The 13,228-nt window shown below is 38.5% G+C and overlaps 1 protein-coding gene across 3 annotated transcripts in view; it reads right to left on the bottom strand.

The window, feature by feature from the left end:
* The window catches only part of LOC106965188 (radixin), a 48,987-nt gene that overhangs the window by 7,736 nt on the left and 28,023 nt on the right, over positions 1-13,228 (bottom strand). For all 3 annotated transcript variants that reach the window (XM_015061119.1, XM_015061117.1, XM_015061118.1), the window contains exons 3-11: positions 10,871-10,954; positions 8,548-8,643; positions 7,500-7,622; positions 5,199-5,350; positions 4,453-4,536; positions 4,151-4,297; positions 2,554-2,650; positions 2,288-2,451; positions 771-901 (exon numbers count right to left, since the gene is read on the bottom strand). In XM_015061119.1, coding sequence (XP_014916605.1) covers positions 771-901; positions 2,288-2,451; positions 2,554-2,650; positions 4,151-4,297; positions 4,453-4,536; positions 5,199-5,350; positions 7,500-7,622; positions 8,548-8,643; positions 10,871-10,954 — 1,078 coding nt within the window. The remainder of the gene's footprint in view (positions 1-770; positions 902-2,287; positions 2,452-2,553; positions 2,651-4,150; positions 4,298-4,452; positions 4,537-5,198; positions 5,351-7,499; positions 7,623-8,547; positions 8,644-10,870; positions 10,955-13,228) is intronic.

Genomic DNA, 13,228 nt, shown 5'->3' with positions numbered 1-13,228 from the left:
AGAAAAAAAGATATCTTGTTTTTTTTTTTTTCTTTATAAAAAAGAAAATTTAAAAAACCAAAAGGAAAAAAAAAAAAAAAAAAAAAAAAAGCAGGCCCCAACAAGGAACTTCATTTTTTGCATACAGCAAATTCCTCATGTGAATTTGCTGTATGCAAGTTCACATGAGGAAAACATGCCTGGCTCTGCACACACATATTTTTATTGCAGCAGCTTATAGTTGATGATTTACTTGCATAACTTTTAAATGAGTAGGAATAATTAAAAAAAAAAACACATGTCATAAATGAGTATTTAAATCTTTAGTAATCATCTGATACTAATACATTTTGCTTTGTGCTGATGTGGTGCAGAACGTTTCTGTGCAGGAGAACCAATCAGGTGTCGGCGTTCTTTAGGGAGACAGAGGGAAGTTAAGCTCTTCCATTAGAAACTTTAGCATAAGGTGCAAAAACTACATTTATATGCGTGACACAAATCTTACTTTTATTGAAAAAACTAATTATTTTATCTACCTGATGGCTACATATCCAGTTTTACTCTTGTTATCACAAACGTCACAGTTTTCAATCGCAGGAATGTAGAAAATTAAACTAATAATAAAAGTATGAAGCAGAGAGAAGATTTTAGAGAAGATTAATCATGTTTTTAAAATGGTAAATATGAATATGTTTTATAATAGCTACTGAATGCCATGGGTGTGGGAACAAAGTCTGGCATTTATTCAGCAGTGATAACACAGATAACTGATGGAGTGGAGCAGGACGAACCTTTCTGAGCCCGTTGCGTCTGCTCTTCGATCTGCCTCAGCCTCTCTATCAGCTCCGCCTTTTCTCTCTCTATTCGCTCCTTCTCTTTTTCTGCCAGCTCGCGCTTCTTCTTCTCGTTCTCCAGCTGCGCTCTGTCAGAGAAATACAAAGAAATTTATTTATTTATTTTTTTTAAATCACAGCCACACACCAAGTTAGCTGTCAAGTTATTTAAAACGTTACATTAAAAGACACACATCTGTATTTTACATCAAGACATTACAGATACGTTTTGAGCCAAGTTTGTTGAGTAAACCCTGAAGGCAACTGAGGACGACAACATAGGAAAGATTTGTGGCAGAATTTAATCATGAAACTATTAAATCTAACAAACTGTTAAAATATGCCTCTGTGTGTTTGATAAGCATTTCTTCATCAATATTTAACATCTTTTTGATGTAATTTGGCACTCTAGAAATAAAAACTCATGTTATTTGACAGATAAAATAATATTTAATCACACAACTGTTATTGTAAAATTCTTGCTATGCGACTCTCTTGAGCACGTGTGTCAAACTCGAGGCACGTGGGCCAAATCCGGCCACCAAAGCTTTTTATGCGGCCCTCTAGATTCTGGACTAAACGCTAAGTGTGCTTAAATATTATGTTATCAATCAAATCAAGGCCATTTTTATCTGTTTACTGCCACATTATATCAGTCGGTCCATTAAGGTTCTTGAGAATTATCGTGGAAATTTGTGCAAAAATCAACAAATCTCCGCAGTTTTTTGTTCTAATAATTGGGAGTTTATTGCAGATTTTTCTCAAATTGTCAAAAACTTTCTTACTTGTACTGCACAGCTGCCTCGGGCTTAATTGATGTCAGATTATAGTCCATGATCTATATAAAAAGTTCCATTTACCATCATAAATAAGAGCAAATATCACAGATATTTCCAAATTAGGGCCAAACCCCCTTTGATTTTTTTTATTGAAAAAAAAAAAAAAAAAAAATACAAAAAGAATCAAAATCATGGAGGGACTGAAAAGATGTTTGGTAATATTATTTAATTTGAAGAATTCATTGCTATTTTAACAGTTTGTGATCAGGTTTTATCTATACATTCTGGAACAACTGGCCCTTTAAGAGCATTCATGACCTTGATTTGACCCAAAACCAAGACGAGTTTGACACCCCTGCTCTAGAGTATAGGCCACATAAACAGTTCTGGTGGGCTGCATTCAGCCCACAAGCCTCAAGTTTGGCACATGTGATGCAGGCGAGTTGCTTATTGGTCCCGCTGCAAATGTTACCATTTATTTTGTGTGTAATTTATTTTATTTATTCGTTTCTGTAACATCCACTCCAACAGCAACCCACTGTGACTGAGTTTTTTCTGATACAACACCGCCCCCTACTGCTCACTAGGAGTTATGAAAGAAAGAAACAAAACAATAAACGCACGTCAATCTAGTAGTAGAAGTAAAAAGTGAGCTTCAGGATGAAATGAGACTCTTGACTAGCAGCTGCTCCGTACCTCTCCATCTGCTTGTGGTGCTTCTCCTCCCTCGCCTGGGCCTTCATCTGCTGCACCTCGATGGTGTCCGGCTTCCTCCTCCTCATGTACAACTCGTGGTTTCCCATACACAACGCCAGGATGCGCTTGTTGATCCGCAACCGAGGGGCGTAGAACACAAAGTCCTGCAGGAGGGAGGGGGAAACCCCGGGGTTACGCCTTAAACGACCGCCGTATTCAACACAGGACCGGCACCAGTTTATTCCCGTTCAGTCGGCTGGACTTACTGGAGCTTTCTTGTCGATGGGTTTGATGACAAACTTCTTGTCGTTGAAGGAAATGTTTCTAATCTCGCTCCAAGGAAAGCCGATCTTCGGAGACAATCTGAGGAGATGTCGGGTGAACATTTAGGATGGGAACTGTGATTTACTCACAAAGTTTACAAATGATTATCTTTCAAATGCTAGGCGTCAACTTCCTCAATAATTTCACAGCTTTGGTTGTGCCGATTGGTTTTAGCGTTCCCATTTGGAACGGCATTCAGCATTTCGTGGTGCCAAGAGCTCAACACATAGGAATAAAATCACCTGAGCTGAGTTTTATCTGCTGGTTGTCAACATGATGAAGGGAGGAAATAAATCCACGGAGCTGTTGTGGTTTCACTCTCCTCCTCTTTCAGTTTCATACACAGCCGTGCAAAAGTACAAAAACTCTGAAGTTTCTGCCAAGCACGGTTATGTAACGGAAGGAAAAGGGTTTGTTTTTCTCAATAGATTACAAATATTTTTTTTAAAAACTTGTTAAAAGAAAAGCATTTTTTCTCAGATTTCAGTGGAATTTCTTGGACAACTTTCGTAAACAAACAGTTTCATTAAAACCATGAGAGACATGAACAGGTCAGGAGAGACGAAGCTGTGGAGAAGTTTACTGTAAAACAACGTTCAGGAACAGTCACTTTAAAAAGACAATAGCATTTTTATATTAGCCTCTTAAAGTAGGGATCCCTGACCACGTTTTTATTTATTTTTACTGCATGTCTTATTTTAATGAATGACATTGCTTTAATGGTATTTTTGCATCTTGTGTTTGTTTTATGGAAAGTTTTTTTTCTTTTTTTTTGCCAAATCTGGTAAATTTACATTAATATTTTACATCCATTAATACAAAACCTGCATGTCAAACATTACGGATGGTGGAACAATTAGCTCCGCACATCACTGATCATCCCCAGTGTGAAACACGGTGGTGGCAGCATCATGCCTTCATCCAATCGGAATGAGCTGCGACTATTTTGCAAAGAACAAGGGAAAAAATATCCCAACCTCTGGATCCGCAAAGAAGAGAGAAAAAAACAGCAAAAGGAAATCAAAAGCAGCATCAAATTAACTACTTTTGATTCCTCGACATATTTTAACTTCAGCAGTTGCTACCGTAGATCAACGTCTACATGCAACTGCTCAAAAAAAAAAAAAAAAAGACTAGTTTCTTTATAAATTATATGGGTGATTTACGTTTAAAGCAAGAATGTCCAAACCTTTGGGCACATGGGCCAAAATCAACAAGTCAAAGGGACTGGAGGGCCAAAAGGAAATGTTCATGCAATCCAATAATAAACTGGGCGTTTAACACTTTAAACCCAGAAATTAGTCAGAATTGATGGATGTGATAATAATAGATACAAAACTTGAGGGTTTTGCATGTTTGCATCTGAGAAAATTTAGCAAAACAGTCATTTCTGAGCAATAAAATCAGGATTTAGATCACATTCAGCCAAGTTTAATAAATGTTGCAAATCTGCATCATCTGTATCATACTTTGGACACCTCTGACCAACCGGCTCTAACGATGCGACCCTGCAGGTGTTTGAGGCTTTATTTTGTTTACTTGTCTTCGTGCTCGTATATGTTGAGGCCCAGCGCGTCCACGCCCAGCCACAGCTCCGTGCCCTTCTTGTTTTTGATTTCGAAGTAGTTGACACCGTACATCTCCAGGTCCTGAGCGATCTTCAGGTACTCCATCATGGCGTCCTCCCTGCACACGTCCACAGACACACAGTGAACACAGACACTTGGACGCTACACGCGTTTAATATCAGAAAGTGCATCAACCACGACCCTTTGAATCATAGAAACAATCGAGGGTGCTGAACGGTAATTTAAAAAAAACCCAAACATTAAAACACTCACCTGAGCATCCCTCTGTGCTCCTGGTGCCACGTCTGTATTCTGTCCTCCCACTGCTCCTTTGTTAACTTGTGTTGCTCCAAAACTCTACAGATTTTACAACATAAACCATGAAGACTGTCAGCCAACATTCATTTGTTACAAATTAAGAAACATCCAGAGAGAAAAAGAACTGAACAAGCATATTACATGTGGTGTTCTGCATGCAAATAGCTTTAATAAAACTATGCATGTGTCTGAATGGTTGTTTTGAGGATAAAAGGACAGATTCTGCCTGTAATGGCATAATAACTCAAGAACACATGGTCAAATAAACTTTGCATTCTAATAAACATTTAACACTGGAGCTGGAAGGCATTTTAAATATCCAAAATAATAATAATCAAAACAGAAATAACAAATAAAATTAATTATGGAGTTTCTGGAAATAAAAACTCCTTAAAAAAAGGGATAGTTGAGGCCAAAGTACCACATTGAAGACTTTTATCATCCAGTTTTTAGTAGAAAGAAAAAAAATAAATCAAGCAAATGGGAATTATTGAGTTTGTTTTGACTGATCATGCGGTTAATTGATTTATTGTTCAGGCCTACATATAGACCTAGAGATACTGATGGGCTCCACAACACTTGGTAGCACAACAATGTATGTTCAACAAAACAGAAAAGAACATTTATGCTCCTTTTCTTTAGTTTTGCTGTGAAAAAAAAAAACAGCAAAAAGTCGGCCTTTGTGTGCGTCTCTGCTGTACCTCTGTGGCAGCAGCCGGTCGTTCGCCAGGTAGCCGGGCTTGTGGACGTCTTTGCTGTAATCTCCATACTTGGCCTGAACCGCATAGGAGGCCAGCAAGACGGCCGTCTCTGGAGGACAGTAGTTCTCGTCATTCAAAATGGCCTCTTTCACCTGTAGAGGGAACACACAAGTTCAAAGGTAGAATTGGATTCTGGCTGCAGTTTATTGTATTTTGCGATTTTAACCAATATTTTAAACGTCCGTGAGAAACAGAGAGAGATGAGACACTAGGAAAATTTGCTCAGATTGCAAGTAGTTTGTCTTCCAGTAGAGGGAGCTGTTGCATTAACATGGATTTCTGGTTTCCTGTTCAGCCTCTTCATCTGAACAGTAATGTGATGTTTGTCACAGAAACACAGTGAACTAGCAGTTTAAAAAAAAAAAGAAAGAAAAAGACAAATCTGTAAAGCAGCTTTGGAAGATCTTCATTTTAGAGTTCTGAGCTCGTTCTTCTTAAAATGCAACATTTTATTCTGAATTATAACAGAGCTGCACAGCTACAGAGACATTTAGGCCAAAACAGTGGATTTGCCCCCTTTAAGCTCAACGAGGGAGAAATCTCACCTGAAAGAGTTTTGGAAAAACATCAAAATTAAATCAGGCAAACATCTGATGCGTACTTTTCATTAGTTACCTGCTGAGAGACGAGAATAACCCAGGGAAGCTTGGGCAATATGCAAAGAGGCCTTTAATATTAAACAGCAATTCTGACTGGATAACAAGAAGAAAAGTTTATTTTTTTATCTGTCATTATCCTGATAAAAAATAATCAAGTGTCTGCCTTCTTTGATCACTTCTTCACCGTTGTGTGAGATAGTTTTGGTCCAGTCGGGTTTAAAAGATTGTTTGGGGGAACAGATTCAGCATCTACTGAGAGTTAAAGGTTCAACTGTGTTCACTGTGTCTGTGTGAACAACAGAAACAGAAGAACAGCTCCGGTGCTAGCTTAGCACTAGCATTAGCTTCAGATTGACCCAAATTTCACTGCAGAAGTCTGTTAGGCCTCACTGCTTATGACTGTAAGCTACATTACAAATAACCAGTGATTAATGTGTTCATAACCCAACATAAAGGTTTTTTTTTTTTATTTGAATAAAATTTTCAAAACTTTGGCCAAATCTCACCTTGAAAAACTCCTCTTCCATCTTTCTTTTTTTTCCCCCCATAAATATAGTCCATTATATAGTTCAATGAAATCTATAGAAATCTGTATTTTTTGTTTTTTACATATATAATGTCCTGTGCCAGTCTGGACATACGGCAGGTCATGTTTTATGTTCCTCAGCTCATAATCATATTTCCAAGTGGTTCCAGTTAATCGCGTGCTGATAAAACTCACTGTTCCTCGTTAAAGTGCTTCGTAAACTTAACTCGTCGACTTAAACGGCTTTATTTTAATGATATTTCAGGGAAAGGTGCAGCCAGAAGTCCAGGTTCTTTATGGTTCAACGTCATCGTAAAACGTTTGAGAAAACCCAGATTGGCTTCACCTACAGAATAAGCTGCACAGCGTATGGTATAATTTTGCAAAACAGCAGGAGACAATTTTTTTTTTTTTTTAAATGACTGCTTGGTTGGCCAACTTAAACTTTTTTTTGTTTCTTTTTACAGGTTTGCTCTCCCTGCCAGGACTGCGAGAACAAAATGACATCATCCTGTTAATGCAGTTTGTTCCGTACGGATCATCTGGGCAGAACTTCTTCTTTTTTACTTGTCTGGTATCCAAGAACCATCATCTAAAATCTCTGCAGCAGGAACAACCGATGAAGGCTCCACAGCATTTTTACACTTGATTCTTGTAAAGGATGAAAAAATGCTCAATTTCTTTCTACCTCATAAAAGAACAGGTTCACTGACCTTAACACCAAAGTGAAATCTACCTGAAGCACATAACATGAAACGGACTCATAATTTCCAGCTCAGGCAGAAAACTAAGAAGATTCAGTTAAAAATTAAGGAACGCAAAACAAACATCCCGCATTAAGTAGCCTAGCATTAGCTAATCCAAAGTGAATAACTCCATGAAACATTTGTTTTACTGGACGTAAACAGGGAATCGGGTCAAGTGGAACGACCTTCACGCTAACTGCATTAGGGATCTCCATCGGAGGCGACAAGCTGCCAAACGACCTGATCGCTCCACATCGGATCAGCCGCCCTGCTCACCCGCATTAACTAGTCTGTTACATGTTGGAGAAACAAACCAGACTAAATCTGCTTTGTGGTTACGTCACCGTACGAGACGAACGCCGCGCCACACCTGAAGGAAGAAGAGCTTCTGCGTGATCTCCTGGATGAGCTCCTCGGAAACGTCTTCCGGGAAGAACTTCGCTCTGAACTTGAACTGGAGAGGATTCTCCTTTTTCACGTCCTGCTGGGTCACCTGGGGGGGAACATTTTTTATTATTATTCAACACAATCACCCATCAAGTATATGATTCACTCGAAATGAGATTAGAGAGGCTAGCAGCGTTTCCTCTAATATTTTTTTCTTGACTGTGTTGCTGGGCTGTCTGTGGGGGAAATGAAGTGACGCGACTCTGCAGGGAGCCTTCAAAACGAATCTGAAACACATGGTTTCCCACAGTGTGCTATGAGCCTGGCGGGCCACCAGGCTTTACTTGTGCCCCCACCAGGCTTTGCAATGTTAATTTATTTTAGGTTTTTTTTAATAATTGCCTTTTTTTTTAGAACTTTAAAGTTGATGTTTAGGTATTAAATTATCTTCCAATCTTCCAATAATGCATAGCTATCAAGTGATATCTTCAAATTTTACACATTTTTTAACTTAAAAACAAGGCAGGTGGCTGAATGGATGACTGCCCTGGAGCCTGCAGCACCGGGCTTAGCATGTTTTCTGGGGGAAACCCTGTGAAACACTAAATATAATTGAAAGCCAAACTATATTAATTAGCTATTTTGTTGTTTAAATGCAACATACATCATAATTAGGATTTTTCTCACAGACTTTAACTAAAAACACCTTCAACTTAACCTTCCTCAGGCATTTTTCTTTCACCTTTTCTCTCCCTCTACTTCGGAATATCGTCTAGTTTTACCAGCACAGCACACAGCAGCCAGTTTTTTTTACATTTCATGATGTTTAAATTCATTTCAAACTCTGACTATGGTTAATGTAAGTGTCCAAACACAAGCCACATATATTTATATATGTACATATCTCTCAGACTGTAGTGTTTTAACATGAATATAAAATAAAAACTTGATTCTGAAGGTGTGGCAACTTTTATCAGTTGCATGCAGAGGAAACCCTGGGCGGATTTCGGTACCTGGGAGGGTTTTCTCACCTTCTTGTTCAGTTTGAGCCACGTCACGTAGCCTTTGCTGTCTGTGTACTGCAGGCCGAAGAACCAGACTTCCCTCAAACCCACAGTCTTCACAACCTGAAACGAGAAAAAGGCTTTCGGTTCTGCATACAGGTGCATGGACCGGGTGGCAAGAGGGAAACCGTCCATTACGCCAAATGGGTTTCCCTAAGACAGACTTTTTATTCCAACATCGAGTATTGTTCAGTCCCTCTATCATTTTCTTTAAAATAATAATAATAAAATAAAAAATAAAATAAAAAATAAAAATACAATGAAACTAAACCAAAATAATTTGAATTCTGGTGCCATAAAGTTTTCCAAGAGGCAAAAAGCTACATGTGATCTCACTGGTGACTAATCCAACATTCTTTTTCATCTTTTATTTTTTTTAGTGAACTCTGCTTGTTCAAAACACACCATCTAAACCTCAACCCATTTCCCAGAGGGGATTTGGACACTCTGATGCTAAAGTGAATTTACAGTCAATACATCAGCCCTCGCAGCGTGTAATTAACTCTGCTTCAGGCGTCACAGAGGCAAGCTCACACAAACAAATTAAAAACCCATGTGGATCAAATGATCACACGAACACGCAATTTACTCAAACGGCCCATTAAAATGCTCTTCAGCAGGGGCGTCTGGGAGAGTGAATAATTTGCTGAGTGAATAAGTTGCTCGGTCCTTCTTACAGCTCGGTGTGTGAAATATCGTCCGGAACGCCTCGAAATGTCGCCGAACGCATTCAGGATGAGAAAGGAGGAGTTAGAACCAGAGGGGAGGAAAAGAACGGCGTGTAATTGTCACTGATTAAAGAGTTTGTGTTCATGCTGGCTCAGCTGAGGTGTGTTAGATTTAAAAGCTCTCAGTGGCTTTTTTTCCATCTCTTCCAGTGTGTGTTTATGCGAGCTTATGGCCGCTTGCATTTCGCTCTGCAGCCTCTCTGTCATTGGACGCCCTTCTCATTCATGTCAATCTGCTAACATTTTAATATGAAACACGCAAAACTGAAGCTTGTTTTTGGGAAAATAAAGACTTTTTTTTTAATGCTTTGTCCTTTCATGCACACGAAATCATAATTTTATATCGTTAAAAACTATTATTTGTAAAACCTGCAACCAAAGTAGAGATTTGAGGAAACTGTGTTTGTGTCATTAGTGTTTCAGTCTGTGACAAATATATTCACAAATATATTGTAAATGTTACAAACTTCCTCCTCGTCATTAAAAGTGATTAACATTTTGTTTCAAAGTGTAACCATTGTAAGATAATCATGCTACGTGACAGGAAAACCGAGCTGAAAGCCCAACCTCTACTCTTGTCCACGGTCAGCTCCAAAAATGAGAAAAGTTTGGGATGTTTGCTACAGCAGCAGTAACTTCAGTAACGTAACGTTTATCCTCTAGTATTGCTATGTTCAGTTAGAATCGCATCAAAACGTAGCCATACTTTTTGTTGCTATTCAAAAACTAGGTGGGTTCATTACCGACGACATTTAAAAATGTTTTACAAGGACAAATCCATATTTTCATCAAACAAATTAAAAAGGACACATAATTGCTGTTGTGGCTTCACATAAAAAAAAAAAACTAAAGCAGAAGTCAGAGAAGAGCACCAGCAAAAGCAGAAAACAAAGAAATGCCTCTTGTTCTCTGTCTTCCTTCCTCCATGTCACCACAACCCCAACAACCCTGCAGTCTGACATGAAACGGCACTGAAAGCTGCCCTTTTACTTCCCAGATATTCACACACGCACACACACACAAAGGCGGGCACAATACGCCCAATACTTCCACCCATCCTCTGTCTTCCAAAAGGTCCCGATTAAAACAAAAGGACCTTTTGTGTACAGATCTAAAACCAGCCGAGCACCGACTGGTACAACCACACGACAACCAACAATTAGAGCTGCACAACATCTCTGAATCATCTACGGCTCACTACAGTGTCTGAGGTGTAGCAGCATGCCAGAAGACTTGATAATGACAGATTTCTTTAGCTATAAATGATTATTCAGACTCTGCACACCAGTAGAGGCCAAGCTAGCATTATCCGAGACGCTAAAGGTCACAGAGAGAGTTGGAAGAGTGGAAAATGTGGATTTATCACAGCGGATGCAATCAGATTGTTCTACAACAATATATTTATCTGATGATTTTATAATATCATGCAGCTACAATAACTCTATGCTTCGTGTTGGTAAGACTTAATTCAGAGGTCTAATTCTACTCGGATACATATCTAAACATCTGATGCTTTCAAAGATATGAATGTTTTTTTCCTGAGTAAAGTGAAACACTCTTACCTGGTCAAACAGCTGTTTCCCTGTCGTGTTCGGCTGGATGGCAAACTCCAGCTCAGCGTCCATGGTGGTGACGCGCACATTGATCTGGAAAACACAAAACAGTTTAAAAAGCCTTTTTAATAGCGGTGTTAAATATTGTCAATACACTGACTAATAAAAATATATTTTCCTGCATGGACTGAACATTGCCAAAAGTCTCTGGATTTTGGAAATTTCTAAATGCGAGTCCAGCCATCCAGCAATCAAGACAACATCTCCTGCATCAACATCCTGCTCAGTTCTGCCGGCCCTCACACAGGAGGAAAACTCATTTATTAAATCTGCAAATGTATCCAAAGCAGTGAGACATTTGTAGAAATTGTGACTTGATTTACAGGAAGAAGCGACAAAGTGTTGGGTTTACAATGTAAGGTGTAAAACATCAACTAAATGGAAAAAATCACTAGTCGTGATGCCACTCAAGCACCAACAAGCAGGTCTTTGATTTTAACAATTGTGAAACATGGATGAACAACAATGGAAGTTGTGAAGCGGGTGTGGCAGACAGGACTTTCTCATGAACAATCAGTCCCCAACAGAATCCTCACACAACTCTAAAGAGATGTGATTGAAGAATGTTCAAAGTCCTGCATCTCAGCGAAAATTTTACCGGACGATAAATTGTCTCAGCAATTATTGAGATACACAATAATGTTATTGTTTTGAGACCATTTTCTAGTAATATATTGATAATGGAGTAATAAAGCCAGTTTGTATTCTCAAACACTAAAACTTACACTGGTACTGGTAGACATTTTAAATTTCCAACATAAAACGACTAAAAAATAAATAATAAAAAGGGAATTTAAAAAACACACACACAACCAAAACCATAAATAAAATAAATTATGGAGTCTCTAAACAAAAATTATCCTTCATCAGAATGGAAATTATTGCATTCATTTTAATTAATCACTGCTTATTGCGACAGGCTTATGTTTGGCTGCTCTCTGGGTGCCTGCACAGGATGGAAAGGGGAGCTAAACAGATCATTGATGAAATCTGATTTCATTTGCTCAGAAAAGAAGGAGAAAACATAATTGTGGCTGACCTAAGGTGAAAATAGAAAGTTTAGGGTTAAACTAATGTAGGGTTGTACTGTGTGGAACAAAAGAGGGACATTAAAGTGAGAAAAACTAAAATCCAAAGCAGAAACAAGCAAACTGAATCATGAACTTCTGTCAGCTGGTGGGGCAGCCTCGGTCATTTCGGTGTGTGTGTCCTCGTGTCCGACTTCTTCTATAAATATGCTTCTGCCACAGTGGACACGTGCACAAACAGTGCAACAGCCAGCACCCATAAATGGAGGCGCATGTTTACGCTGTTCCTCTCTGCCAGCCAGCAGAGGGGAAGTAGCTTTGCTCTAATGAGGAAAAGTCATTAGGAGGATTCCAGGCAGTAACACCTGCAGTCATTTTCCCCTCGTTACCAGTGGCAAAATATTATTTTAGAAGCAGTTTCTTCTGGAAATATGGAAGATTTTTTACTACTCATCGTCTTGAAGACGAATGAAAACAACAAATGATGTGAAAATCTATTATTTTAGCACATTTATTGATCCAGTAAAGAAGCATGGTATATTCAATGTTTATGTGAGAACTATTCAACCTAAAAGTGCAATACTAATATAGACTGTACAGTAGCGACTATACAGTATAAAATAGTAGCTGTGTCCCACCTTTTTCTCTCACTATCAGAATGACCAAAATCGTTTCTATTTGCTAAATGCTGCAATAATCAGAAGAACATTTTATTTATTAAGGTCCTTAAAATCAGAAGTCCGAAAATTCAAAGTGACCCGAAACGAGAGAAAAGTCTGATCTGATTTAATTTCAGACAATCTGACTCAAAGATGGCCTAATCTTGTACAAAGAAATCAAGATGAAAACGTTTCAGCGACCATAACAGTCTCTGAAACTGAAATAAAAATTCCTGTTAGCTAAACCAATTCAGGACGCTGACATGAATACTCACATGAGTTTAAGAGAAAAGTGCCCTTCACCCAGTGGTAGTCCAGGTTTGCTCAAAATTCATAAGAATTACGCCCAGTCCACATGTAGCCGCATAGCGGTGAAAACAGATACACTTTTACGCATTATGGCCTTTTGTTCACATGAAAACTCTATTTAATATCACTAAAAATGATTTATAAAAACTCAGACTGAATGCATTTGTGTTTGCATGTGTATGTGAGAAAACATAAAAAAACTTTACTAGTTTAAGTCGTTTCACGTATCTGTCACACAAATAAACCTCTTGGCGCCATGATTAATGCCCAACAGGAAGTAGTGGGGGGGTTTTAGGGAGTCTTTCTCAAAT

Source organism: Poecilia latipinna, unplaced genomic scaffold (assembly GCF_001443285.1).
Source record: "Poecilia latipinna isolate Pla-1442-1.1 unplaced genomic scaffold, P_latipinna-1.0 Scaffold1779, whole genome shotgun sequence".
Lineage (NCBI taxonomy): Eukaryota > Metazoa > Chordata > Actinopteri > Cyprinodontiformes > Poeciliidae > Poecilia > Poecilia latipinna.
This window is presented reverse-complemented; position numbering and strand designations above follow the sequence as displayed.